The sequence below is a fragment of the Fomitopsis serialis genome (genome assembly GCF_022376445.1).
Source record: "Fomitopsis serialis strain Sig1Antser10 chromosome Unknown B0H18scaffold_103, whole genome shotgun sequence".
In the NCBI taxonomy this organism is placed as follows: domain Eukaryota; kingdom Fungi; phylum Basidiomycota; class Agaricomycetes; order Polyporales; family Fomitopsidaceae; genus Fomitopsis; species Fomitopsis serialis.
The window spans coordinates 18153-40723 of record NW_025955063.1 but is presented as its reverse complement, the minus strand read 5'-3'; the positions used below and the strand labels follow the sequence as shown (position 1 = coordinate 40723).

The following is a 22571-nucleotide window of genomic DNA, read 5'->3' as shown; positions in this document are numbered from 1 at the left end:
CCACTGTAATACACACATTGTACACGCCGACTGCCCAACCGACTCCATCACTGGAGGCGCACATCCGCCTCGCCCAGTACCAACCCGTTCAGGATGCCCGCGAGCCGGATCCCCGCCATCGCCAGCAATCGCTCGACGACCCATCCATCACGTACGCGCCCCGCGTACTCCGGTGTGTCCAGTTCGAGCAAGTCGGGGTGCGGGCGAGGGGGGCGGCCCGTCATCTCAACGTCCCCGCCCTCCATATGGCAGTCGTGATGATCGCCCTCTACGTCGGTTGTCCTAGGGCTGTGAGTACCCGCGACAGCGACCTTGTCAAGCTCCGCAGGCCACACGGGAAATGCGCAGTTGAGCTCGTGGATCGCGCGCGCCCACGCGTACGGGCAGAGCACGTCGTCGTCCCACCGCTCCTCGTCTCTCGTCGCCTTCCAGGCCCATAGCCAGCTCCACGGCCCACCAGCGCGTTTCGCGTGCCTGTTGTGCCTGTGCCGACGCACGCCCCGGTTCCGCTTGGCGAGCTCGCTGCGGCCCTCAAGGCCGAGCGCGCGCCCGACACTGTCCAGGATTGTTTGCGCGACTGACCAAGGCCGCTGCGCGAGATCATCCTGCTGGTTGTTCGTATCGTCCTCGTCCTCGTCTTCAGAGGGACACCCCAGCCATTCCTCAATCGCCCCGAAGCGGCCCTGCCCCGCGCGGTATTCAACCCCGTATTCGTCCTGGACGGACAGTCCAAAGCCGTCGACCATCAACCTGCGCACGTACCCGTCATAGATCGCGCCGCGGAGGTGCACCTCGAGGTCGCCGAGCATCGGGCGCGAGTAGTTCGCGGGAATGGACCTGAGAGCTTGGGCGATGAGGAAGCTGTCCCAGACGGAGTGCAGGTCTACGCGACATGGTCAGTAAGTGAGATGGAAGCGGATTTGAGTTAAGGTTTCTCGTTCGGGACGGGCACGCGAGTAGAAGCGCGTCCACGCGCGCTGGTAGGTGGAGGTATGCGGTATGCATGCAGGCACGGAAGCAGAGGATCGCGATGCGCCGCATGTTGCGCAGATGCATCTGCTTCGTAGTCACGTCTCTCTCCTTCACTCCTCTCTGCTTCCTCCCATCTCCTCGTCCTTCCGATATGTTCATTACACCACCGCGCCCGCTAGACCAACCTGGTCCAGCGAGCGCGACAGAGCTCGACATACACGAGAATACAACATGAAGGCACAATCCCAGTCTCGGTGAAATCCCCAACACGGTCGCCCTACTCTGAGAACGACAGGGGAACCCATACTTACTCGTCATCCTCCCATCAAACGTGACCTTTGCACCATTTCCACCACGCTCCCTCCCAGTAAGATGCAGCGGCATGTGCATATCCCCGGCGAAGTGGACGAGGAACTTCAGCGCGTCCGCTCCTTCGGCCAACCCAACTTCGCCATCCAGGAAGCTCGCAACCGTGCGGGTCTGGTTCCCAAGAGCAGCGAGCACGTTCGTATCACGACGGCCCGCCCAACCGCGCTCGCCTGGGAAGACACACGACTCTCCGGGCATGTCGCCCAGTGCGCCGACGTAGTGCCAGCTCGCGGTGTGTCGATACGCGGGAGCCATGCGGACACGATCGGCCCAGGCTGCAATCGGGGCGAGGTGGCACGGTGGATAGACAGTTGAGTCTGTCTCCTTGGCTGTAGGGTCGAGGATGTCGCAGAGCACAGGGAGTACGTCGGGGTGGAGGTGCATCTGCGCGATGGTCGCGACGATTTCATGGCCGGCGGCGCCCCAGGCTAGCGCAGCCGGGGCGTTGGCGAGTGCAATAGCAGCACAGGCAAGTACACGTCGCATTCTGAGGTTCGGAACGTGGTAGGAGACAGTGAAGGGGCTTAGTCCGATGCTGTCGTTATATACTACCCAGGTCGTCTCGTCGGTAGCGGAGGCAACGGAAACAAAAGGGGTGGAGTCAACGCGCCTGCTCTTGTCCCTAAGAGGCCTGAAGAGGGATGTTTCGCACCCGCAGGACAAGGGATGCTTGACTTCGGAAGACGGCGCCCAGCTCTAGACGGTGGCTGGACAAAGACAACCTAAAGGAGGTCAGACACAACAGGCGCTCATAAGCTACTTGATAGTAAATAAGCGCTCAGATCATCCGGGGCACACTGGCACCAGTTCAAGCTTGAGAACATCTGGAAGCTCTAAAAACTCACTTTCAGACAGAATCAAGCCAAAATGACAACAATGAGGCCGATGCCCTTCTGTAGCTACATATGCTCTAGTAAGCTTCAAGTTGCGGTGTCCAGTTTTGACTGAGCCTAGCGGACGATGGGTGTAAGAGGAAAAGAGCGACATTCGATCAAGGAGGGGAGCTGCGCCTTAAGTACATACGGACTGACGTCTCTTCACATGCCCAGTTGGATTTAGAAGCGTGATTGGTCGAAAGGTGAGTTAAGAGGACATGACTACCAGTACGTCACCCACGTACTATGTCGGATTTGGAAGGTGACTTGCCTAATTCAGGAACTCGTGACCGGGATGTCTCCCTTTCGCCGTGCCACTCAAAAGCCAGAGTTCGTTGAGCGTTCAGCGAGATGAGAGGTTACGAAAAGCGTTGTCACAATTCCAAGACTACAGTAATTCCGAGGCGAAATATTCATATACGCGATGAATGGCAACCTATCGTTCCCTCGCGAATCCGAGTCCAGACTGTATGTGTTCAGACCTCAGCCTCTCCAAACGGGTCCCAATCCTCCTCCTTCCCTTCTCCGATCCACTGCGTATACCCAGTTCCAAAGCCTCCCATTTCCCGCCAGAAACCATCGCTCTGTAGATCGCCCACCTCGCCGTCGTCCGACCCATCCTCTGCAAAGAGCGCGTCCCCGTCAAACTCTTCATCATCCACCGCCTGCTCGTCTCCAGCAGCGTCCTCGCCCACATCCGAGTCCGCAACGAGGACCTCCCCGCCCTCCTCGTTTTCGAGTCTCTTGGGCCTCTTACGTTTCTTCTTTCCCTCCTCTTCACTACTCCCCATATCGTCCAGCCCATCCCTCGTGATCCTCGTGAGCCGGTTCGAAGCCCGCCTCACGCGCTTCGCGAGCAGCGGGTGCGCCGGAAACGGCGTCGTCAGCGGGAGCGCACCAAGCGTGCTCCCCAGCCCGGGCGACGAGAACGGGTACGACAGCGTCCGTGCGCGCGCCCTCGTGGACACGCCCGGAGAGGTCCGCGGCCTGGTCGGGCTCGTACTCGGCGACGCGATGGACGGGAATGCGAGCGAGGGGGAGGATAGCGCGGTCCCGGGACGTGCGGGCGAGGAGCTGTAGCGCGGCGGGGAAGAAGGCGGGAGTGGCGAGCGGACGTCGGCGTCGGTATCTTCACGATCTAGACGGACGTAGGGAGGCGAGCTCAGGCCTGCGTCGGACAGCCCGGAGGGGAGGGAGGCGGTCCGTTGCCGCCGCAGAGCACGTTCGCGCTCCTCTTCCTGGGCGAGGAAACGCGGGAACGCGTTCGGGTAGTTCCAACGGTGCAGGCGGTGCTCGTCTGTGTCCGTTTCGTCCTCAAAGACTTCGTTAGATAGACGGACTAACGGTCGAGAGGCGGCGACAGGCGGATGAAGGAGGGGAGAGATGGGCTATGCGGACGGCCCCGCAAGCAGAGCCCTTCCAGCGGAAGACGAACGGCTGATTGCCCGCGCCTTTACGCGGTGGCAGTTTGCTATCGTCGATCGTGATATGTACTGACACCCAGGAAGATGGTGCTGCAAGGGGTGCGCGCGACAGTGTCAGGAAAGAAAGACGACGAGTGAGACGAGCGACGTACATAGATGATGGCCTGCGCATAGTCTAGACCATCCGGCCAGACATGTTCGATAGTATAGTCGTCCTCTGCCTCCCACACCCATTCTTCTCCTTCTTCCCCTCATCCTCGGCACCGTCTGCGCTCAGGTCGTCTGCGTCCTCCTCAAAGTCCGTCTCAGGCGAACTTGTGGCGTCCAGCTCTCCTCCCTCGCTCCACGCGCCACTCGTACTCGCCGCGGAAGACGCATAGCCCGAACTTGAGCACGCCTTGACGAGCGCATTGTCGCCATACAAGTCCGGGAAGAGCTTTCTATCCCGTACGCTCGACAGCCGCACAAGTACGCGCCCCGACCCTCGTTTGATCACGCCAGGACGGTAGTGATGTGTGTAGAGCTGCACATTATCACGCACCTCGAACACATGTCCAGCCCAGCTCGAGGGGACGTCCGTGCCTATCGCAGGACGCGGACCTTCGTCTGGATCCTCCTCCACCATCCTGCCCTTGCCCTTTCGATCATAAGCCGAGCGCGCCCGACGGTGTCCAGCGACGGGCTGAGTCTTCTGTTCTTTGAGCCGCGGGCTGCGCCGGTAGCGCGAAGGCAGCGTTGCGCCCGGCGGACGCTTCCAGCGCGCATCCGACGCGAGGAGCCAGAGGACGAGTTTGTGCAGGTGGCGGAACGTGTAGTTCGTCGGCACCTGGACGATGCGGTGAACGTTCTCGAGCTCCGCTGCGAGGACCCGCGCTGGCTCATCCTCCTTCCCCACATCGTCCTGCTGCCCTGCACGCGCCTTCCCCTTCCCCTTCGTGTCGCGTCTCGGCGGGTCATACACGAGCTGGAAGCGCAGGGCGAGGTGCTGCGCGAAGCCGAGCGGTCGGGGGAGCTTGAGCGCGAGGAGAGTGCGCTGGAGGCCAAAGGGGTTTGTCGGCGAGTCGGCAGGGATGCTGTACGGCGTGCTCGTGCTCGTGCCTGAGCTAGGAAACGAGTAGTGCGTGTAGGGCGACGAGTCGGATGCGGATGTGGGTACACGCGTAGTATGGCGCCGCACGGGGCTGCTCGTGTCGGGATCGAAGCGGGTACGTTTGGACGGTGGCGTCGACGATGGGCTCGGAATTTCGAATGCGTGCTTGGACATTATGTGAGCCGGACAGAGAAGGAGTTATCAGGATGTGCTTGGTACGTTTCAGGCGGTACCTAGGGGGTTGCACGCCGAAGGTGCTACGTGCCAGTGGGGCCGTGATAATACTTCAAGTTGTCACGAAGCATTCACCGTGTACCCGTGTTAAACTGGTTGGGGACTAGTTCTTCCTGCCGAAGAGTTGCTTTCCTAGCTTTGAAGCCTCAGAAGCAGAATGATTTGAGCGGTAAAAGGAGGTAAGAGAGAACGCCGTCTCGGACGCGTCACTGACCAACAAATGGTCACGATCACGTGGACGCGTCGCGTTCGCGGTCCGCGGAAGAGGAGCTGATATTTGTCTGAAATCTCTTTGTACCTCATGCGAGACATTACTTATTGTGAAACATGTCACAGTCCACGAGGAAAACCTTTGCAATGAACCACGATGAAACGTAGCCATACATAGTCTGGGGAACCGTCTGCTCGTCAACTCGTACGTACAATTGCTCATGGCCACAGCCTCTGTTCGTCCGAAGAGATTCAAGAGAAACAGGTAAGGTAAATACCTGCACTAGGTAGAAGATCTATTACTCAAGTACTCAACATCCTGCATGGGTGGATGCCGCCACTTGTGACAGTCTATGAAGGACCGTAGGTATGTGTCGACCGTCAGTTGAGATGACTTCATGTGGCACTGCATAGAGGCTCAGCATCACCAATACATATGTCAACGTAATTCAGGATCTGCTCTCACCGGTACCAGGCAACTGCAGATCCGCATGCAAGTGCGCGATGGTTGGCCACATTCTTCTGATCTTAAAATTATGATAACTCGAATGCAAAACCTGCAACGGGGACTAAGTTAGTAACCCACGACGCGTAAACGCTGAACAAGTTTTGATCGGGTCGGATACGACGAGGGCAGACTCGGAGATCAAGAGAGGGCGTACAATGTCGTGGCGCAGATCTTTAGACTGCTGTGTCGGTTTGAGATGTCAGGCAACGTGGCGACGGTTGAGTATATAAGGCGACGCGAGACAAGGCCCGGTTGTTGGCACCAACTCGACCGTACCAACTGACACATCGACTGTACGTTCTCACCCCAACCTATGGATTCATCGGCACCGCTGCGACGCACTGCAATCGTTACTGGGGCCGCGGAGGGTATAGGCCGGAGCATCGCGCTGCGTCTGGCGGAGGATGGCCTGAACGTAGCTGTAAATGACCTGCCCGTCAAACGCGAGAAGCTGGAGGCCATCGTTGCAGAAATCAAGGCCCTTCCTGATGGGCAGGCCATCGCCGTTCCAGGAGACGTATCCTGCCCGGAGGATGTGGAAAGGTTGGTTAAATCCGCGGTGGAGGCGTTCGGAGGCCTCGACGTGGTGCGTGGACGCGTGGAGGAAATTGCGGCTGTTGATTCTGAGAGCCTCGTCATAGATGGTCGCGAATGCGGGGACGATAACCTCTGGTCCTTTCGTTGATTGTGAGCCTCCGATGTTCCGTCTATTCGTAGGCTAGACTTACTGACGCACTCGTCTAGTCGCCCTAGAGGAATGGGACCGTGTTATAGCAGTCAACCTCCGCGGGGAAATGCTCTGCTACAAGTATGCTGCAAAGCAAATGATCAAACAAGGGCGAGGAGGACGAATCATCGGTGGGCGTTGTATCGACGACAACCCGCTGTGGTTTGCTAAAGATGCTTGTGACAGGCGCCTCGTCGCAGACCGGGAAACAAGGTATGCCAAACTTAGCAGCGTACTCCGCGTCGAAGTTTGCGATCCGGGGCTTGACGCAATGTACTGGTGAGTCGACAGCGAAAGCGATGCTGCGACGATGGTACGGGGTGTCTCTTACGGTGCGGCACTATAGCTTTGGAGCTCGCGAAACACGACATCACCGTCAATGCCTATGCCCCTGGGTTGATCCACACAAATATGAGTGAGCGAGCGCGACAAGGTACACACATCTAATCACTTACTGAGCAATGCGTCACAGTTGGTCATGACGAAGAAATCCGACTCGGGTTGAAACCTGGCACCCTCATGAGACAGGTGAATGGTTGTGCAATCCATGGATTGCTGCCTGCCGCCTTGACACTGGAGCGTTATTGTAGATGCTCGGATTGCCGAACGACACTGCTCTGCCTATGGCCGAACCAGAAGTTATCGCCAGTTTCGTATCATACCTAGCCAAACCCGAGTCGCGCTTCATTACAGGTGAGTTCCGTTTGCTGTAGTCAAAAGCAACCTCGTCAGCTCAGCCCTGGCGTAAACGCTTTATGTAGGTCAAACAATAAACGTCAACGGTGGTGGTCACTGCGATTGAGTCTTTGACTGTCGTAATGAAAATACGTACCTCGGAATGTATAGTTCGTATGGATGTCGACGTCCATAGTCCACATGCATTTCTCCCGAAGTATGCTGTTGCACTCGGGGATATCGTGGCTTGCGTGACAGCGCGCAAATACGTACTTGTCATGCCCAGCGGTTGGTATGTGTCCCAGTGAAGTTCATGGTTGTTGCATATGGACGAAGTACCACGTACCACTACATGTAGGTAGTAGCTCGGGAGGCACTGGCATGCAGGCAACGGCCGAACGTGCCCATGGCCAATTTTGGCCCCAGCAACTGGTGGGAAGACGCAATATTATGTAAGCGCTTTATATGGCAGCTGAGGGTATGCTGAGAGACGGTGGCACAGCGGACGCGGCAGTGCACTCTCTTGACTTTGTCCTCCTCCATTTCCTTCATCTGCTTTGTCTTTACTCTATCATGTCCCCGGCGGATGATACTCAGTATGAGGACGACTCTCAGCCCGTCTCGGTGCCCGATGCGGGTGATGCGGGCGAGAGCGGTAAGCTCAAGATGATTGTATCGCTGGTGAAGAAGGTGGTGGGTGTGAAGGATATCGCGTCCATGTACGTGGCAGATATCATCGAGCATCGAACACGTACTGACATAACTACAAGGCGGCTGTCATTGCCCGCTTCGTTGCTGGAGCCCATCCCGAACCTGGAGTACTGGCATTATCTTGACCGGCCAGATCTGTTAGCGGCGTGAGCATCATCGTTGTTAGCGATCATCAGCGGGCCTCGAGGGACTGACATGGCTGCAGCATCAATGACTCTGACGATCCTTTCGAACGCATGCTGGCCGTCCTCCGATTTACGTTCTCCAAGGATCTCAAGTTCATTGTAAGTGGCTAGTCTTCACGTGTTTCCCTCTCAGGACGCTGCGTGGATCGCTTCTTGCTTCTCGAAGTGAGGTGCAGGCAGCCTCGAGGCCCTCTACGTGCTCCTTCAACAGAGGCTTGAGGAAGGACCTATAGGCAGAAAGGGGTGAGGGGCGGTGTGTGCAGCAGCAACAGGTGGCTGCGGCGGGAGAAAGTCCGTCATGCTCAATGGCTGTGACTATCCACTATGCGGTGCTTCTGACTTCGTCCTGTTGTGCTCGGCGACCGTGGTTGACAACAAGCACCTTCTGGTGTTTGCAGTCGGGCTTGTTAAGGCAGCAGTCACTCAGTAACATGTTGCTAACCCCCTTCTGTAGCGCGGCAAGGTCTGCAAACCCTACAACTCTGTCCTTGGAGAGCACTTCCGATCGCACTGGGATGTACTACCGGTCGAGTACCCCTCTGATCCCACGGAGCCGCCAATGCAACATCTCTACCTCACCACGCCTGCACCGGAATCGACAACTTCGTCGCTAGCGCCGACCCCATCGCGTACACCGCGCATCCCAGCGTCTGAGACGGCGAGTATGAGCGGCCGAAGCATCAAGAGCGGCAAGAGCGCAACGAGCGGGCTCAGCGCGGTCTCGCAAGGCACGTCAACGCCAGGCAAGAGCACCCCCGCAACGTCTCCGGACCTGGTCGAGACGAATTTGGAGGCGGGCGTGTCGAGCCTGTATCTGAATGACGAGGGCGACCTGCTCGAGGCGGACGATGCGCCTGATGCGGAGGGCAAGCGACGCGTGCGCATCGTGTTCTTGACAGAGCAGGTCTCGCACCACCCGCCTGTATCCGCATTCTACGCGACGTGCCCCAGCCGGAGCACGGAGCTGATGGGCGTCGACCAGATTTCGGCGAAGGTCTCTGGTACGACGATCCGCATCGTGCCCGGCTCGCTCAACAAGGGTATCTTCGTGCGACTTACGGGCGGACCGGGCGAGGGCGAGACATACCGCATTACTCACCCCGTTGGGTCCGTGAACGGTATCCTCCGAGGCAGCTTCTACATCACTATGAGTGAGGCGACGATCATCGAGTGCAGCGGCGGGCCCGACGGCGAGAAGTTGCGGGCGGTGATCGAGTACAAGGAGGAGTCGTGGCTGGGCAAGGCGCATTTCTTGGTCGAGGGCGTGATCCACACGTACGTGCCCGGAAGCACGGAGCATCAGGAGTGGACGCGGGTGAAGCACGTCCCCCAGGACCGCGTGCTTGCGACGCTCGACGGTTCATGGAAGCACCGTATCCGGTGGAAGCGCGTCAACGCGCCCAACTCGGACTACGCGACGCTGATTGACTTGTCCACGCTGTGCGCCATACCGAAGTCGGTGAGGCCGCTGGAGAAGCAGCATCCGAACGAGAGCCGGAAGCTGTGGGAGAACGTGACGAACAACTTGTTGACGAAGGAGTACAGCGAGGCCACGAAGCACAAACTTGCGATCGAGCAGCGCCAGCGTGATGATGCTGCAGAACGGAAACGGAAGGGAGCGCAGTACGTGTCGGTCCCACTGTCTCACCCGTCTGCTGTCGTTCACACAAGTGATGTCTCAGGTTTGCGCCGCAGTATTTCGAGAGTGACATAGAGTCCGGCATACCCAAATTGACGGAGGCTGGCCGTCAAGCGCTAGAAGAGGAGCTCAAGGAGGAGGCGCTATACCCGTTGGAGGAGGCGTGACCTGGTGGAGATCATACATGGACACTCATAACGACCCTTACGACTGATCGCATCCCTGTATTATTCTTGCTCTTTGCATCTTGAAGGTCTATGTACGCACACTCATTAGTCGTCGATACATGGACTCGCATACTAATATGCCGAAGCTGGAGTAGTCCTAATGACTGATTCCCTCCGACAATATTCTCAGGTTCAGCCGCGAACGTCGTACGCAGAAAGACGCAACACAGAGAAGCAGATCTAGAGACAAAAGTAGGCCTATGCACAGACATTATCTAGAGCCAGCTGCACTGCTCCTGCATACTAGAGCCTCCCGGTCTTTGGCCACGTAGTACAACACAGACACGAAGCCCTTCTCGCAAAGCGGAGGGTATCCGCGAAACCAATAGCGGCGCTAACCCCGACACGCAGCCATGTTCCCACTGGCACCAATCATAGGAGAGGCATATATATACAGCCAAGTACGGGTTTCTTTTGTGCAGGCGCGTGAGTGCTTCGTCGAGACTTGGCAATCCCGCTAATGGCCATGGAGGGGTCTCGTGTGGAAATAGCGATGAGTCGACTGACAAGTGCAGGGCTCGCAGGTTGTTGGACGTGCGAGAGAGAAATGATGGTAGCGAATGGTGAAAGGGTGGGGGGGCATCATTTGTCAATTTGCTGAACTTGACACGCAGGGATTTGAGGCGGGAGTGCTGGGACAGATCCATCTTCTCGAACACTATCGGGCATGTCAGTCATCAATTTATGCAGCAGGGATGAGACATGCGTACAATCGGAGTTCGGGGCGCATCGAATCTCTAGTTCCTCTAAGGTGCCCTCAGCTTCTCCCACCATTTCCATCAGGAGAGACACCTCATCAGCCCTCGGATATAGAAGCCAAGTGAGCTTCTGCAAAGCACAGATGAATGGCGGATGCCTCAGCATATTCAAGAAGGGCACTATCGCCGTCAAGTCGACGTCGGCAACATCCAGTCCTCGAATACACATGTTCCCTGGTAGCTGAGGTCGCCAGCGTGTCGGCACTCCCCCCATTTGCACTAAGTTTCGGAGCTGCAACGAAGAGACCTGCGGGAATGCAGCGAGCAGAAACATTGTGTCGAAGGGCGAGTCGAACAGTATTAGGGTGAGACATAGCGTTCGTAGCTTTGGTAGGGTAAGCAGCGATCGAAGCGGCCTGTCGGGGTGTCCCTGGTCTAGCCCATCGTTGGTCTGCACGTCCGATCTATACTTGACATTCACGTCGAACAGTTGCAGACGATCCACGTTGGGCAGCCTCGAGAGCGTCTCCTCCAGGAGTGGTATATCGGACGCCTCTGCGTCCTCAGGGACATCGAGACGCAGGCGAACGAGTCTGAGCGTGACATCGTATACGTATCGCGCCACGCCCGTGCCGACTGAGGAGGATGAAACGAGGATGTCTCTAAATCTTTCACAGCCCTCGCTCTCCTCCAGCTCGATCGCTCGGAATAGGTGCCGCCGGGTCGACGCGACCCATACACGCCGTGTTAGGCCACATGCCTGGAGGGCTAGGCGGTCATCCGATAACTCGTTGACGACGTGGTCCCATAGTTCGGGTGGCAGCGCGGTCTGCGAAATTTGTGCTTCCATCGGGCTAACAACGAGTATGATGTATGTAGCCTATGATTCAACCCCAAGTTGTGAGCGCATTGAAGATACGACGCTAAATGAAGCTCTTACGATGGGCTTTGAGACCTGAAACCACGATATGTCCTGAGCGCTGAGCCTTGACTCGCTAGCTCTCGTACTGAGTCAACGATAATGCGGCTTTCGTACACAACAAGCAAGACAAGTAAGAGCTCAGTACTCAGTCGAGAACTGTGCCATATTGATGGTACAGTAACAAAAAAGAATCGAAGTAGGAATGAGTGAGCGTCTGACAGGACGTGCTTTCTGCAACATGCCACCCGATTTGGACAATGTTGCCACGGGCTTGCTGAAGCGCTACTTGATCACAGAGGTCGGAGATGGGATGAAATACTATTGAAAAGCAGAGACCCTCCTCCTCCTCCTACTCGCCACACCAGTAACGTAGGGGGGGGGGGGTGGGGGGGGGCGGGGGGAGGGGAGGGGATCATAAGGTGTTCTTGCCCGCCGTGACCCTCATGGTAGCTCGCCAGGCCGCTCCCGCTTTCCCCCTAGCCCAGAGCTGCCCGCCCGGACTCACGCTCTCTCACCTGCCCGGCGTGGACCCACGAAACCAACACGAAACCGCCATCTCCCGTGCGGAACCCACACCTGCGGTGGCAGGTCTGTGCACGGGAGGGTACAGCCTCTACAGCTAATCCCATACCGCTAGACTCCCTCGAGCGCGAAAGTGCGGACAGGCGAGCGTGTCGGTCTCGGTATCTCTGGTGTTCTCCCGAATCAGGCTTTTACATATCATATCAAGAAATGTCCGAGTCGAGGGAGAGCTAGACAGGTTTGTGGCCGGCATGGAGGGCGCGGATCGCTCGACGAGAAAGTCAGACTCGGACAGAGGCCTGAAGTGACGACTTCGCCCGCGTTTTCGGGAGAGGGTCTAGTAACATGGAACAAAGCAGGCAGTGGATCGCACAGCTATCATTAAGCCATCACGGTCTCACTGTAACATCCCGGTCTGTTTAAGATGGCCAAATTAGCACATGGGGTCTCCTAGTGTCCGAAAAGACGTACGCAAGTGTAACGTAGTCATCCAACACCGGTGTCGAGCTGCCTCCGCCGTCATTGTTTGTACTCTGGGAGAGAGAAATTTGCATTCTGCCGCTGTGTGAACGCAACCCGACCGCTCGTGACATCTGCACCTGAACAGTGGCCAACGGTAACATGTCTCACCATCAAGTCTGGTTCAGTACGTCGATCGAGGAATGACTGCGACACATTCCATACTGATATGACCAGTTACTGGGTCATCCAGTGGACTCGGAAGGACCATGACTGAACACGTACTGGACAAAGGGGACATCGTCGTCGCCACGCTCAGGTCGCCGGAGGTCCTCGCCGACTCTGATTTTGAAGCTTGACGTGTCCAATGCCCAGGAGATCAAGAACGCCTTCGCAGCTGCTGTAGAGCGCTTCGGTCGCATCGACGCTGTCTTCAACAATGCCGCATACTGCATCTTGGGCGAAGCGGAGGTCGTGCCCGAAGAAGCAGCGCGCGATGTTCGACGTGAACCTCTGGGGCGCGATCAACGTGAGCAAAGAGGCCGTGCGAGTCTTCCGGGAAGTAAACAAACCCGCCGGAGGACGCCTGCTGCAAATCTCGTCTGTCGCAGGCATAGTGGGGGTCCCGGGCATCGCATACTACTGCGCCGCTAAGAGCGGTGAGACTTCTGCACTGTCTTGTAGTACCGTCCTGACAGGTGATAGGTCTGAACGCGTTCAGCGAAGCGCTGAGCAGGGAGGTCGACCCGGACTGGAACATCAAGGTATGGGTGCAGGTCATGAGGGTATAGACTCGGACACAGCACTCACCGCGATCCAGATCGTCATAGTCGAGCCAGGGGCGCTCCGCACCCCTGCTCTCCGGAAGACCGTGCGCATACCGTCGCACCCAGCGTACCTCAACAACAAAGCGATGCTTGCCCAGCGCGAGGCCCATTCGGTCGACGACTGGCCGTGGATGGCAGACACAGCAAAGGCAGCAGATATCTTGCATCGAATAGCGGCGTCACCGGATCCACCGTTGTATCTGCCTCTGGGCACGGATGCGGTCGACTTCGCAAGGGCGAAGTATCCGCAGATGGTGGAGGCTACGGATGCGGTTGTTGGGTTGTCAGAGGAACTGAGAGTAGAGATGACTGACGTACCTGCTATTAGTGCCGGTGCCATGAGACTTGGCTAGTCGATCCTATATCACAATGCATCACGTCGGTGTAATTGAGGAAATTATATGTGCGAGACTCACAGTACATAGCGGAGGGGATACACGGCAGTCCCGCCACTGTGAAGACAAGTTCATACTGTGCTGGCAACTCTGGGGATTGATTGTCATCAACTTTGTCCTTTTCTCTCTTCAACGACAGGTGGTCGGCGACTGCCACGAATATGAGCGGATGAGCATCAGATCAAATATGATTGCATGCGAACGAAAAGACAAAGGGAGGGCACTACAATATCTTGATGGAGTACTGGCTAGGTCTCCCGCCTTGCTTCAGCAAACATGCTTCCGACATCAATGCATTGCTTGTTAAAGATGGGTATTGTTCCCCCGCTTCGCCAGAGTAACATTACGCCGATACATAGAACTGACGCACAACTGTTGTGCATAGCTATCTCCGCTGTCCCTCACGGTCGGTGCAATGGTACAGCCTATTGCATCTTGTGAACAGCCCTCGTGCTAAAGTCATCGTCGGCTGAATATGATCCATCGGAGTCCTTCGTATAGTGTAGCGGCAGTTGGTAATGTCTGTCTCCGCTTTGTACGGTCCAACTGTGAAACGTTAAAAGTCACGTCTGTTGCAACGTGTTAGATAATAGGAAGGCGTATTTGTGGGGCAGGATGTACGCACTAACCAGGACTCCCTGAGGCCTCACGCTCCCTTCTCGCCCGCAGAGACCGCTCGAGCTCCTCGAACGCGCTGAATGCGACATTCTGAGGCGATTTGGGGAGCGTTCCCCCCGCTGCCTCGTCTTCCCCCTTGACTTCAACTGGCCATTCGCGCTCTGGCACCTTGCGTGCTTGCAGCGCGGTGCGAAGGGCGTCCAAGGCGTGCTTGTAATCCTCTAGCGCCGCAGTGTACAGGTCGTACACGCAGATAGCGCAGCCAGACATACAGCACTCTATGTAGATATACATGCATGACAACATTGCAATGCAGAAAGGTTACCAGACGTACCGTCTGACTGAGGCTCCTTGGGCTTCTCGGGGAGCACCAGACCAAGGAACGTTCTCGGAGCCTTCTCAGATGCCGCGCTCCTCTCTGCGTCGGCAGAGGCATGGTCCGCTTGCTCAATTAGAGTGTCTCTACGCGCTTCGTATCCCTCCTTTCCGCGCAGAGAGCGTTCCAGTCGCGACCATCGCGCAGTAAGGTTCTGTCCACCCCGCGAACGCAGTCGTTGTTGCTCTATTTGAATCTGCGTAGGCAATGTGTTCGGACGAGGTGCAGTAAACTTTGACGCAGCTGTAGTATCAAGATTGGCGGGAGACTCGGTGAGCGATGTCGGCGACGTAGACTGCCCCGAAGACGTGGTAGCCGTGGATGCGGAACGTGCGGGTGAATAACAGCGAGAACAAAGCTGGGCTACTGAGAGAGAAGACCGAGCGAGGTGTGCATGATAGGTAGCAGTGCTGAGCACGTCGAGAGCATTGACGGCGACGTAGAGTAGAGGGCCCATTCAAAGATGCATAGCTGATGACAGTGGGTGTTCGTGCAGAAGAGATTTGTTACCATTTGTATTGATCCCACATCACTGTCCATCAGTAGCGAATTCTATTGATAATCAATGAAGATAACAAATTGCTTGTACTGATTGTGAAAGGGTCCACCCAGATATCGACTGCATTAGCGCCGCCACTGCCCTCATCTTCGACGACCATGGCGGCGTCGTCGAGCACGGCCCTGAAGACGTTCTCACTCACTAACGACATCCTAGACGTGTCACCTCAAGACGAGATCTACCGCTTTGACCCTGCAGCGAACCGCAGGCTCCTCCAGGAGGCACCCTGGGCGCGTGAGTGCGTACACCTACTTTGAACGCTACCCGAACAAGAGTTGATCCTTTCCGATGGTGCTGCAGCCCGCACTACTTCAGAGTGTGCAAAATCTCTGCTGTCGCGTTGATCAAGATGGTACGTACCTGCCGACGCATCCGCCATCGCCACTCATCCGCGCCGCACAGGTCATCCACGCGCGCTCGGGTGTGCCATACGAGATCATGGGCCTCATGCACGGCAAGGTCATGGACCGCACCCTCGTCATCGTCGACTCCTTCGCTCTGCCCGTGCAGGGTACCGAGACGCGTGTGAATGCGGCGAACGAGGCGAATGAGTACATGGTCCAGTACATCCAGGGCAGCGAGCGCGTCGGGCGCTTCGAGAACGCCGTCGGGTGGTATCACTCGCACCCCGGCTACGGCTGCTGGCTGTCTGGTATCGACGTGAACACGCAGATGACGAACCAGAAGTACCAGGACCCGTTCGTCGCCGTCGTGATCGACCCGAACCGCACCATCTCCGCGGGCAAGGTCGACATCGGTGCGTTCCGGACGTATCCCGAGTCATACGTCCCGCCAGAAGCGGGCGCGGGCGAGTACCAGAGCATCCCTCTGAGCAAGATTGAGGACTTTGGTGTCCATGCAAACCAGTACTACCCGCTGGAGGTGCAGGTGTTCAAGAGTAGCCTGGACGCCGAGCTCCTAGGCCTGCTGTGGAACAAGTACTGGGTCAACACGCTGAGCCAGAGCGCGCTCATATCGGTATGCTGCACACTCCGATGCATGTTGACAGTCAACTGAGCATGCACAGAATCGAGCATACGCAGCCTCGCAACTCTCGGACCTCGCACAGAAGCTGACGAAAGCGCAAACCAACGTGCCGAACACAAAAGCACCACCACCCGCGCTGAAAGATGACAAGGCTGCCAAGGTTAGTGTTGCTGCTCGCGGTCATCCCCAGATGTTGACGGTGGCGAGCAGAAGGAAGAGAAGAAGAAAGAGGACCAGAACCAGCTGCTGAAGGGTGCCAAGGATAGGTCAGTCTTCCGCCTCTTGCGTGTGGATCCGGACTGACGAATGTACATCCGTAGCGAGAAGCTGGCTACGGAGGCGCAACACGGGCTGATCGCGCAAGTGCTAAAGGACGTCATCTTCTCGATGCGCCCTCAGGATGCAGCTCTGCGCGAGGTCAGTGAAGCGGTGGATGCCCCTATGGCCATCGGCTAAGTCTGATCTTGACGCTTGTCTATACACGAACGAGAAGGGCGGTGTGTCATTACTACTTGTATCATCAGATATCCTGCCGTGTACGCGTGCTGTCGTTGCTTTTGTCCCGTTAGATGCAATGTATTATATTCCTGTCCAGACGTTCGATACTGTGCTTACCCTCTCGGTTGCAGCGGTTAAAGAACGTGCCGCCTTGTGCTCCCTCCGCTGTGTGAGTCTTGCACACATGATTCCTTCACAATAACAATGACACGAGACATCGCGATCTAGGATCGGTTAGCCAAGTCTGAGACAGTGGATACCACCTGGATCTTTCTCGTAGTAAGTACGAGATGTACTTAAGTGAACGTGGGCGGCAGATCCAGCGTCTGTGCGATGTGGTTATAACGTGCAAATATTGTGATACTCCTCAATCAAGATAATCCCGTCCTCTTCCTGCTCCGGTTGAAGGTAGGACAGCTCGGTGTAAGTATCATGATGTTGCTGGATGTGCTTTGAACTTACGGAGATATCAATCAGCAATAGCTACAAGTTAACGATGGCTCACGAACACTCGGCGGTCCAGGCAGTGGCACGCAGTGGCACTGTATGTCATCGCCCGATTCAGTCTACCTGCAACCCGATCCATTGCTTACTCTAGTCTTTGTATATGCAGGGTCTATCACCCGTTGCGTCGGCAGGAATGTCAAGGAACCCTCTTATACATCGCCTCAAGCCCCCGCCGGAGCTATATGGGCATACGTCGTCGACCCGTTGCGGGACGACCTATCCGCTCTCCGAATTTGAAGTCTAACCTGTTCAGCCTGTGTACTTCTTTCGCGTCGTCAACTCTTCCGCGCTATCGGGTTTGGTTCTCAGCGTCGCTGTCTCTACCTTCGAGACGTACTCGACTCGTCGGAGCTAAGTATCAAAGTCAACGATCGCGCATTACGTGAAGATTTGAAGATTACCTGGTGATGATCGCTGGACCAGGGCAGCTGTTGTGTAGGTTGGGTGGTCTACACGACGACGGGAACGCGCTGCTGCTGCACAGGACCTTCACTCGACTGCCCAACGTCAATATTTCAATCTCGATATCGACCCTCCGCCGGATTGCAACTACGCAGATCCGATACGTCCGTTCAGCCACAGGCTCTTCGCTTTCCCCCGCCTCGGGGTACTGTACAGCTCTCCTCTGTCGCGTTAGACTGCACCATTGAACGGAGCACATCAGACAGATCAACTAACAGAGAGCATATTCTCAGTACTTGGCATAGTACGTTGGCAATATTTGCCAGTGACCCTGTGCATAGTACGCGTACGTTGGGCATACGTTTGGCACGTCCGCCCCGATCTGAATCTGAAGCCACGCACGCTTGCCATGTGGCTGCTTGAAGAGGGCCGCCTGCAACTAATTACGAGTCGCCGTTCCGCGAAGTTGCCTCGTCTCCCAACGACTATCGCATCGCAGTGCACGCGTGCGCCGGCTCGTAGTTCTATTTTATACTGGACCTACCACCAGGCTTCGTGGCTTCAGATTTGTGTCGGAAGTTTGTGCTCTAGCTGTGCTCAAACAGTCGAGTCGTCAGAAGATCATTGGAGGAGATTTACGTCGGACTCTGGCGCGAAAATGGCACCGTCTGTTCGGGTGAGTCGTTGTATGTGCTATCCTTTCACGGGAGCTCACGTAAAAACACGCATATATGCGGTTCTTCGTACACAGAGCGCTCTGTCGACGACACTGTCGATACCAGTCTTCCCACCGGAACCTTTGTCGGAACATACTGGACGACCTCTGCGACGACCGTCGTTCTCTGTCGGCGTGCAGCTTGACTTGCTGGGCGTGGGAGACGTGGGCTCGTCGTCACCTCTTCGAGACCGTCATCCTTACAGAAGTCGATCACTGTCTCTCCTTCGTTGCCATTCTGAAGTCGTCGGTAGCGGCAGGCACCAGCATACAAGACTATGTCCGGACTGTCAAGTTCAGCTCTGATGGATACACTCGGCCTGAATGGCGCGACGCTGCTCGATGGGCGTTTCGTCACCTGCCGAACATCGATTCATTGCAGTTGACCTCCTGCAACTACAACGAACTCGTCGCCTGGGTTTCCGAGGCTTCTTACGATGAACAGGTGGACATCAATGCTACCTCTATAGGTTCTCTGTTCTCTTCATCCTGGATCTCGAGCCTTAGTATCTCCCTGGTGTCTTTCAGGACTTGGGGCAGACTTCTGGACGCTCTGTACATGCTTTCCGTCCCTCACGAGACTAGTACTCATGAACATGCAAATCGACCAACCACTAGACCTGGAGAAACCGACACTGGATATCAAGGCAAATGACACAGCAAGTATGCCCGCTCTTACGACCATCACATCTCCCGTTGTAGCCTCCGGTATCATAGACACGGCGATCGTCCTACGTGGTTTATCACGGTATCCATTCGAGCTTCGTCTACGACAGGTGGACTGTTTTTACGCTGGCGACGACGACCCTCGCATGTTCGATGCCATTATGTCATCAAAGCAGTCTCTCGAATACCTACACCTCATGATCTGGAACGACTCGTGTGAGTGTATCTATGGCGCGATTCAATGCATTGTATTCACTTTGTTTAGTCCTGCGACAGGCCGACTTGACGAAGCACACCAGCCTGCAAACCCTTCTTCTTGGATTTTCGTACGGTTGCTTCGACGTGGATAGCAAGCCGTACACCGCTCTTCCGACCTTCCTGGCTCGTCTCCATCTCGGGCGTTTGCGCGACCTAACCTTCTACATAAGGCTCCCCGTACCCCTTGTGGAGCGTATGTCCTGGGAGTTCTTTGACTGGCCGGCTCTCGATCGCTCTCTAGCCGTCCTCGCGAAGAAGAAACCTGCGTTGCGGGTTACCTTCGACCTCACGTCGTCTAAATCCGACGGAGATACTATTCCCGACATCGTCGGGCCATTGGTGGATCGGCTACGTAACAGCCTGGTTGCGGGCATGATGATCAAAGCGGTGGTAAGGGGTGGTCCACTCACGCATCCTCTTGACGACTCCGGACTGTCCTGCTGGCTTCCTATACCTCATGATGCCGTGGAATCATTGCGCGGTAAGCTGCTCTATGTTGATATCTAGCCCTTGTCTGATCCTTGTTGAGCAGCAGTGCATGCCCTACAACGAACGGGCCAGTTGGGTATCTGAACGGAGACAATGAGGTATGCATAGTACTTTCTCTCACACGTCCGGTGGGCTGCTGACTCCTTTCGCAGGTCGCAGTCTACGCTCAACGTCGACTCCTGTCGCCTGTTATCCACCTATTCTCTGCCTCTTTCATGCTCCTCGAATTCTGAACACGCTTGCCACTCTCGCGATTACTTGGTGATGCATCAGGTTGAACCGACTCGGACGCTAGGAACGGTTCTCTTGACGAGACATCGCTACCATTGTTGTTATCACAGCATGCCTCCGTGTAGTGCGATGATATGGTGTGGTGTAGTGCATCGACGCCCACATGCCGGAGCCAGGATGCATTGCACACTCCCCGATTTCAAAGGTTTCGTGAGTCTGTATCGCGCTGTCAAGCCCATTGCAGCGTCGTCGGTTCAATACTCACGCATAGACATATGCCTTACACTGACTGAACGCCACAGGCATGATTGCGTGACCTAGAATCAGGATCGTGTGAATGCAACGCCCATCAGCTTTACTGACCCGCACTTGATCAGATCGATTGATCAGGGGTCTCTCTCCCTCCTCAGGGGTTTCGCTGCCTTCTTTGCCTCGCAGGTATGTCCTACAATCTGGCGGGGAATAATATTCTCTAACAGATGCAATTCGGTGATTGAATCCAAATTTTGGGTGATTCTGCGGCCCTTGGTTGTAGCACTCGCACAGCTACGCTGAGCGCGAACTCTTGGTCAAGACGTGAACGTACCGCGGCTTAAAGACCTGACATTCCGTGAGAGCTGCTCTTACCGTCGCATCCGTAATGCACTCACGAATGGCTGGAGGCTGCGCACACACCTGTATATGATCTAGTGCGATGGACTCGCAACCATTACATGTTGCGCTGCCACCCGAACTATGGGAGACATCATCGACAAGCTGTCATCCAACTTTCCGACCCTCCGAGCATGCGCATTGACACAGCGGGCATGGGTATCAAGGACGCGGCGATACCTATTCAAAGCGGTCTCGCTGAAGGGCGTCGATCGCTGTAGAGCATTACAAACATCATCCATTCATCCTCATCGACTGGCACTGGAGTAGCGCAGTGCGTCCGCGATGTCACACTCATCGCATTCTGCCTACGTCTCGATGTCCTGAGGATCCCGAGGCGTCCGACATACCACTCCTGGAAAAAGTACTCTCGGCATTGCCCAAGTGAATTGCTTGCGGCTAGTTGGCGTGGATGTCAAATGTAGGCCGACGATGCGCGCGGGCGACGCCTTGGACGACGAATACCCGATAAGCCGCCTCAATCACTGTTCACCTTACTGCGGTTGCAGACGCTACACGTTATGTCAACCACATTGGATTCGGCGTCTGACATCTTGCTCCTTCTCATCGCTTTTCCGCAAGTGTCATGTCTGCATCTGCGGGAATTGCGTCCTCCTCTACAGAGCCTACTACTCCATGGGCCCGCGCGATTACCGGCAAGCAGAAATGCCACCTCGGACTCTAAGATCTGTATCCGGGAGATGTCGATCGCCTCGTCGACGCACCCAGTGCCTTTGTGGGTGCTAAGTGTGCTCAGGCAACCGCCTTTCAAATGCGCCTTCCAGAAATTTGTGTGGGGCTGGTCAAGTGACCGGGCAGAGGAGACGTCGTTCCTAGGAATGGTGGACGAAGCGAAGGACACCTTGGAGGAACTCACAGTGCACTGTGCAGCGAATTCGGGCCGTACGTACGTTCTCAATGACTGCCACCTATGATTAACCAACCAGTGTCCCTGACAGTGCTCGAGACAATGGATCTATCTCAGCACTCGCTCCTCAAGTTCTTGGGTGTCGTTCTAATTCGCTCTCAAACCGTCGACTTGCCTACCTACAAGTTTCCACCGACGTTTCTGGTATTTCTCTCTCGCACTCCCAACAGTCTGCGGGCTCTCCACGTGCCTATCATTCAGACACTGCTTTCAAATGGCGCCCCTCAGTGGTCATTCATGGATTGGCCGAGATTTGATGAGACTCTCGCGCTCCTGCACAAGCGAAACCCCCACTTGGTCGTCTCCATAGTCCTGACTCTCGGTCTGGAGCGGGGGAATAAACACTGGGCTCCACGGGTGGTCAAGTCGTTGGTGGTGCGGCCACTGTTGTCACGGCTGCATTGCTCTCTACTTGCAGGGCTGCATGTCCGTCTGGTGTTTGGTTTTGTGGCATTGGTACCGAAAGAGCGACCTGGCTTTTCGGTATTGGTCCCCAAAAAACCACCGAAGGTATGTTACCTCTGGAAATTGGAGGAGTTTGTAAGTACGAGCGTTTATATGGGTCTGCTTGAAGTTGAACATATGGCATTCGACAGAAAGATGCAAACACATTGGTGTGATGCCAACAAGTACTGCAAGCTGCGGCCAGTATCCGTCACGCTATACTCCTGTCAACGGAGAATTTGGAGATCTTTCGGGTCGAGTTAGTCCACAAATGTCGTGTACGATGTCATAGATGCCATGCGTACGATCAATGTTGGCCCACTAGAAGTCGAATCCGCAAAATGCATGCGCCCCGCCTCTGTCATGGATAGTTGAGCATGTAGATAGAGAGGCTCTTTGGGAAACCACTGAATTACGGACTTGTCATCACAGAGAGCCTCGACGCTGCACAACTTGAACTTGCAATTGTTACTATGATTCCTGACCAGTCTCGTTTCATCGTGTCTGCACGTACGGAGCCCCTACTTTCAATTCCCATCCACGGTTTATTTCCCATTCGCAAGCATTTATGAC

General features: G+C 55.9%; 10 protein-coding genes across 10 annotated transcripts; 6 read left to right on the top strand and 4 right to left on the bottom strand.

Annotated features, from left to right (window-relative positions):
* Positions 1-47: 47 nt before the first annotated feature.
* On the bottom strand, positions 48-1827 carry B0H18DRAFT_883866 (phospholipase C/P1 nuclease domain-containing protein; the record flags this gene model as incomplete). The annotated part of the gene is made up of 3 exons (XM_048041002.1): positions 48-522; positions 583-883; positions 1284-1827. 3 exons carry the CDS (start codon positions 1825-1827, stop codon positions 48-50), a joined length of 1320 nt encoding a protein of 439 aa, XP_047888224.1.
* A 713-nt stretch (positions 1828-2540) lies between these two features.
* On the bottom strand, positions 2541-5101 carry B0H18DRAFT_1034842 (uncharacterized protein). The gene is made up of 5 exons (XM_048030280.1): positions 3905-5101; positions 3793-3875; positions 3711-3730; positions 3578-3687; positions 2541-3555 (listed from the first exon to the last, which is right to left on the bottom strand). Exons 1-5 carry the CDS (start codon positions 4902-4904, stop codon positions 2693-2695), a joined length of 2076 nt encoding a protein of 691 aa, XP_047888223.1. The 5' UTR covers positions 4905-5101; the 3' UTR covers positions 2541-2692.
* A 584-nt stretch (positions 5102-5685) lies between these two features.
* Positions 5686-7469, top strand: B0H18DRAFT_37956 (short chain oxidoreductase). Its single transcript, XM_048037829.1, has 8 exons — positions 5686-6268; positions 6324-6369; positions 6427-6540; positions 6596-6688; positions 6756-6824; positions 6882-6937; positions 7000-7102; positions 7171-7469. Exons 1-8 carry the CDS (start codon positions 5996-5998, stop codon positions 7209-7211), a joined length of 795 nt encoding a protein of 264 aa, XP_047888222.1. The 5' UTR covers positions 5686-5995; the 3' UTR covers positions 7212-7469.
* A 112-nt stretch (positions 7470-7581) lies between these two features.
* On the top strand, positions 7582-9792 carry B0H18DRAFT_37924 (uncharacterized protein). The gene is made up of 5 exons (XM_048037826.1): positions 7582-7803; positions 7855-7941; positions 8001-8079; positions 8435-9603; positions 9663-9792. Exons 1-5 carry the CDS (start codon positions 7658-7660, stop codon positions 9784-9786), a joined length of 1605 nt encoding a protein of 534 aa, XP_047888221.1. The 5' UTR covers positions 7582-7657; the 3' UTR covers positions 9787-9792.
* A 186-nt stretch (positions 9793-9978) lies between these two features.
* On the bottom strand, positions 9979-11394 carry B0H18DRAFT_1123651 (uncharacterized protein; the record flags this gene model as incomplete). Its single annotated transcript, XM_048034718.1, has 4 exons — positions 9979-10026; positions 10091-10180; positions 10242-10504; positions 10557-11394. 4 exons carry the CDS (start codon positions 11392-11394, stop codon positions 9979-9981), a joined length of 1239 nt encoding a protein of 412 aa, XP_047888220.1.
* An 810-nt stretch (positions 11395-12204) lies between these two features.
* On the top strand, positions 12205-13627 carry B0H18DRAFT_1096527 (NAD-P-binding protein; the record flags this gene model as incomplete). Its single annotated transcript, XM_048032456.1, is given in 6 exon segments — positions 12205-12634; positions 12685-12776; positions 12802-12918; positions 12938-13106; positions 13153-13211; positions 13268-13627. The coding sequence occupies 6 exon segments, from the start codon at positions 12610-12612 to the stop codon at positions 13625-13627; spliced, it is 822 nt and encodes a 273-aa protein (XP_047888219.1). The 5' UTR covers positions 12205-12609.
* Positions 13628-13840: 213 nt separating this feature from the next.
* B0H18DRAFT_1034830 (uncharacterized protein) lies at positions 13841-15159 on the bottom strand. The gene is made up of 2 exons (XM_048030279.1): positions 14622-15159; positions 13841-14565 (listed from the first exon to the last, which is right to left on the bottom strand). Exons 1-2 carry the CDS (start codon positions 15118-15120, stop codon positions 14294-14296), a joined length of 771 nt encoding a protein of 256 aa, XP_047888218.1. The 5' UTR covers positions 15121-15159; the 3' UTR covers positions 13841-14293.
* Positions 15160-15279: 120 nt separating this feature from the next.
* On the top strand, positions 15280-16932 carry B0H18DRAFT_1034826 (JAB1/Mov34/MPN/PAD-1 ubiquitin protease-domain-containing protein). Its single transcript, XM_048030278.1, has 6 exons — positions 15280-15460; positions 15523-15574; positions 15625-16200; positions 16250-16369; positions 16420-16475; positions 16530-16932. Exons 1-6 carry the CDS (start codon positions 15321-15323, stop codon positions 16663-16665), a joined length of 1080 nt encoding a protein of 359 aa, XP_047888217.1. The 5' UTR covers positions 15280-15320; the 3' UTR covers positions 16666-16932.
* A 1989-nt stretch (positions 16933-18921) lies between these two features.
* B0H18DRAFT_958390 (uncharacterized protein) lies at positions 18922-19977 on the top strand (the record flags this gene model as incomplete). The annotated part of the gene is made up of 4 exons (XM_048042688.1): positions 18922-19213; positions 19263-19448; positions 19497-19645; positions 19897-19977. The coding sequence occupies 4 exons, from the start codon at positions 18922-18924 to the stop codon at positions 19975-19977; spliced, it is 708 nt and encodes a 235-aa protein (XP_047888216.1).
* A 396-nt stretch (positions 19978-20373) lies between these two features.
* On the top strand, positions 20374-22538 carry B0H18DRAFT_1034819 (uncharacterized protein). The gene is made up of 9 exons (XM_048030277.1): positions 20374-20413; positions 20511-20585; positions 20638-20690; positions 20732-20818; positions 20848-20913; positions 20955-20990; positions 21100-21529; positions 21586-22116; positions 22291-22538. Exons 3-9 carry the CDS (start codon positions 20670-20672, stop codon positions 22371-22373), a joined length of 1254 nt encoding a protein of 417 aa, XP_047888215.1. The 5' UTR covers positions 20374-20413; positions 20511-20585; positions 20638-20669; the 3' UTR covers positions 22374-22538.
* The last annotated feature ends 33 nt before the right edge of the window (positions 22539-22571 follow it).

Coding starts and splice junctions, on each gene's coding strand:
- B0H18DRAFT_1034842 (XM_048030280.1), bottom strand. CDS start 4,904: ATGTCCAAGCACGCATTCGAAATTCCGAGCCCATCGTCGACGCCACCG. Junction 3,876..3,904: donor AGACGACCTGAGCGCAGACG/GTGCCGAGGATG, acceptor AAGAAGGAGAAG/AATGGGTGTGGGAGGCAGAG. Junction 3,731..3,792: donor ATGCGCAGGCCATCATCTAT/GTACGTCGCTCG, acceptor CACCCCTTGCAG/CACCATCTTCCTGGGTGTCA.
- B0H18DRAFT_37956 (XM_048037829.1), top strand. CDS start 5,996: ATGGATTCATCGGCACCGCTGCGACGCACTGCAATCGTTACTGGGGCC. Junction 6,269..6,323: donor CGTTCGGAGGCCTCGACGTG/GTGCGTGGACGC, acceptor GCCTCGTCATAG/ATGGTCGCGAATGCGGGGAC. Junction 6,825..6,881: donor GTTGATCCACACAAATATGA/GTGAGCGAGCGC, acceptor AATGCGTCACAG/TTGGTCATGACGAAGAAATC.
- B0H18DRAFT_37924 (XM_048037826.1), top strand. CDS start 7,658: ATGTCCCCGGCGGATGATACTCAGTATGAGGACGACTCTCAGCCCGTC. Junction 7,804..7,854: donor GTGAAGGATATCGCGTCCAT/GTACGTGGCAGA, acceptor CATAACTACAAG/GCGGCTGTCATTGCCCGCTT. Junction 7,942..8,000: donor CGGCCAGATCTGTTAGCGGC/GTGAGCATCATC, acceptor ACATGGCTGCAG/CATCAATGACTCTGACGATC.
- B0H18DRAFT_1034830 (XM_048030279.1), bottom strand. CDS start 15,120: ATGGGCCCTCTACTCTACGTCGCCGTCAATGCTCTCGACGTGCTCAGC. Junction 14,566..14,621: donor CAAGGAGCCTCAGTCAGACG/GTACGTCTGGTA, acceptor ATATCTACATAG/AGTGCTGTATGTCTGGCTGC.
- B0H18DRAFT_1034826 (XM_048030278.1), top strand. CDS start 15,321: ATGGCGGCGTCGTCGAGCACGGCCCTGAAGACGTTCTCACTCACTAAC. Junction 16,201..16,249: donor GCCAGAGCGCGCTCATATCG/GTATGCTGCACA, acceptor GAGCATGCACAG/AATCGAGCATACGCAGCCTC. Junction 16,370..16,419: donor AAGATGACAAGGCTGCCAAG/GTTAGTGTTGCT, acceptor GGTGGCGAGCAG/AAGGAAGAGAAGAAGAAAGA.
- B0H18DRAFT_1034819 (XM_048030277.1), top strand. CDS start 20,670: ATGGACTCGCAACCATTACAT. Junction 20,691..20,731: donor TGGACTCGCAACCATTACAT/GTTGCGCTGCCA, acceptor ATCATCGACAAG/CTGTCATCCAACTTTCCGAC. Junction 20,991..21,099: donor ACATACCACTCCTGGAAAAA/GTACTCTCGGCA, acceptor ATACCCGATAAG/CCGCCTCAATCACTGTTCAC.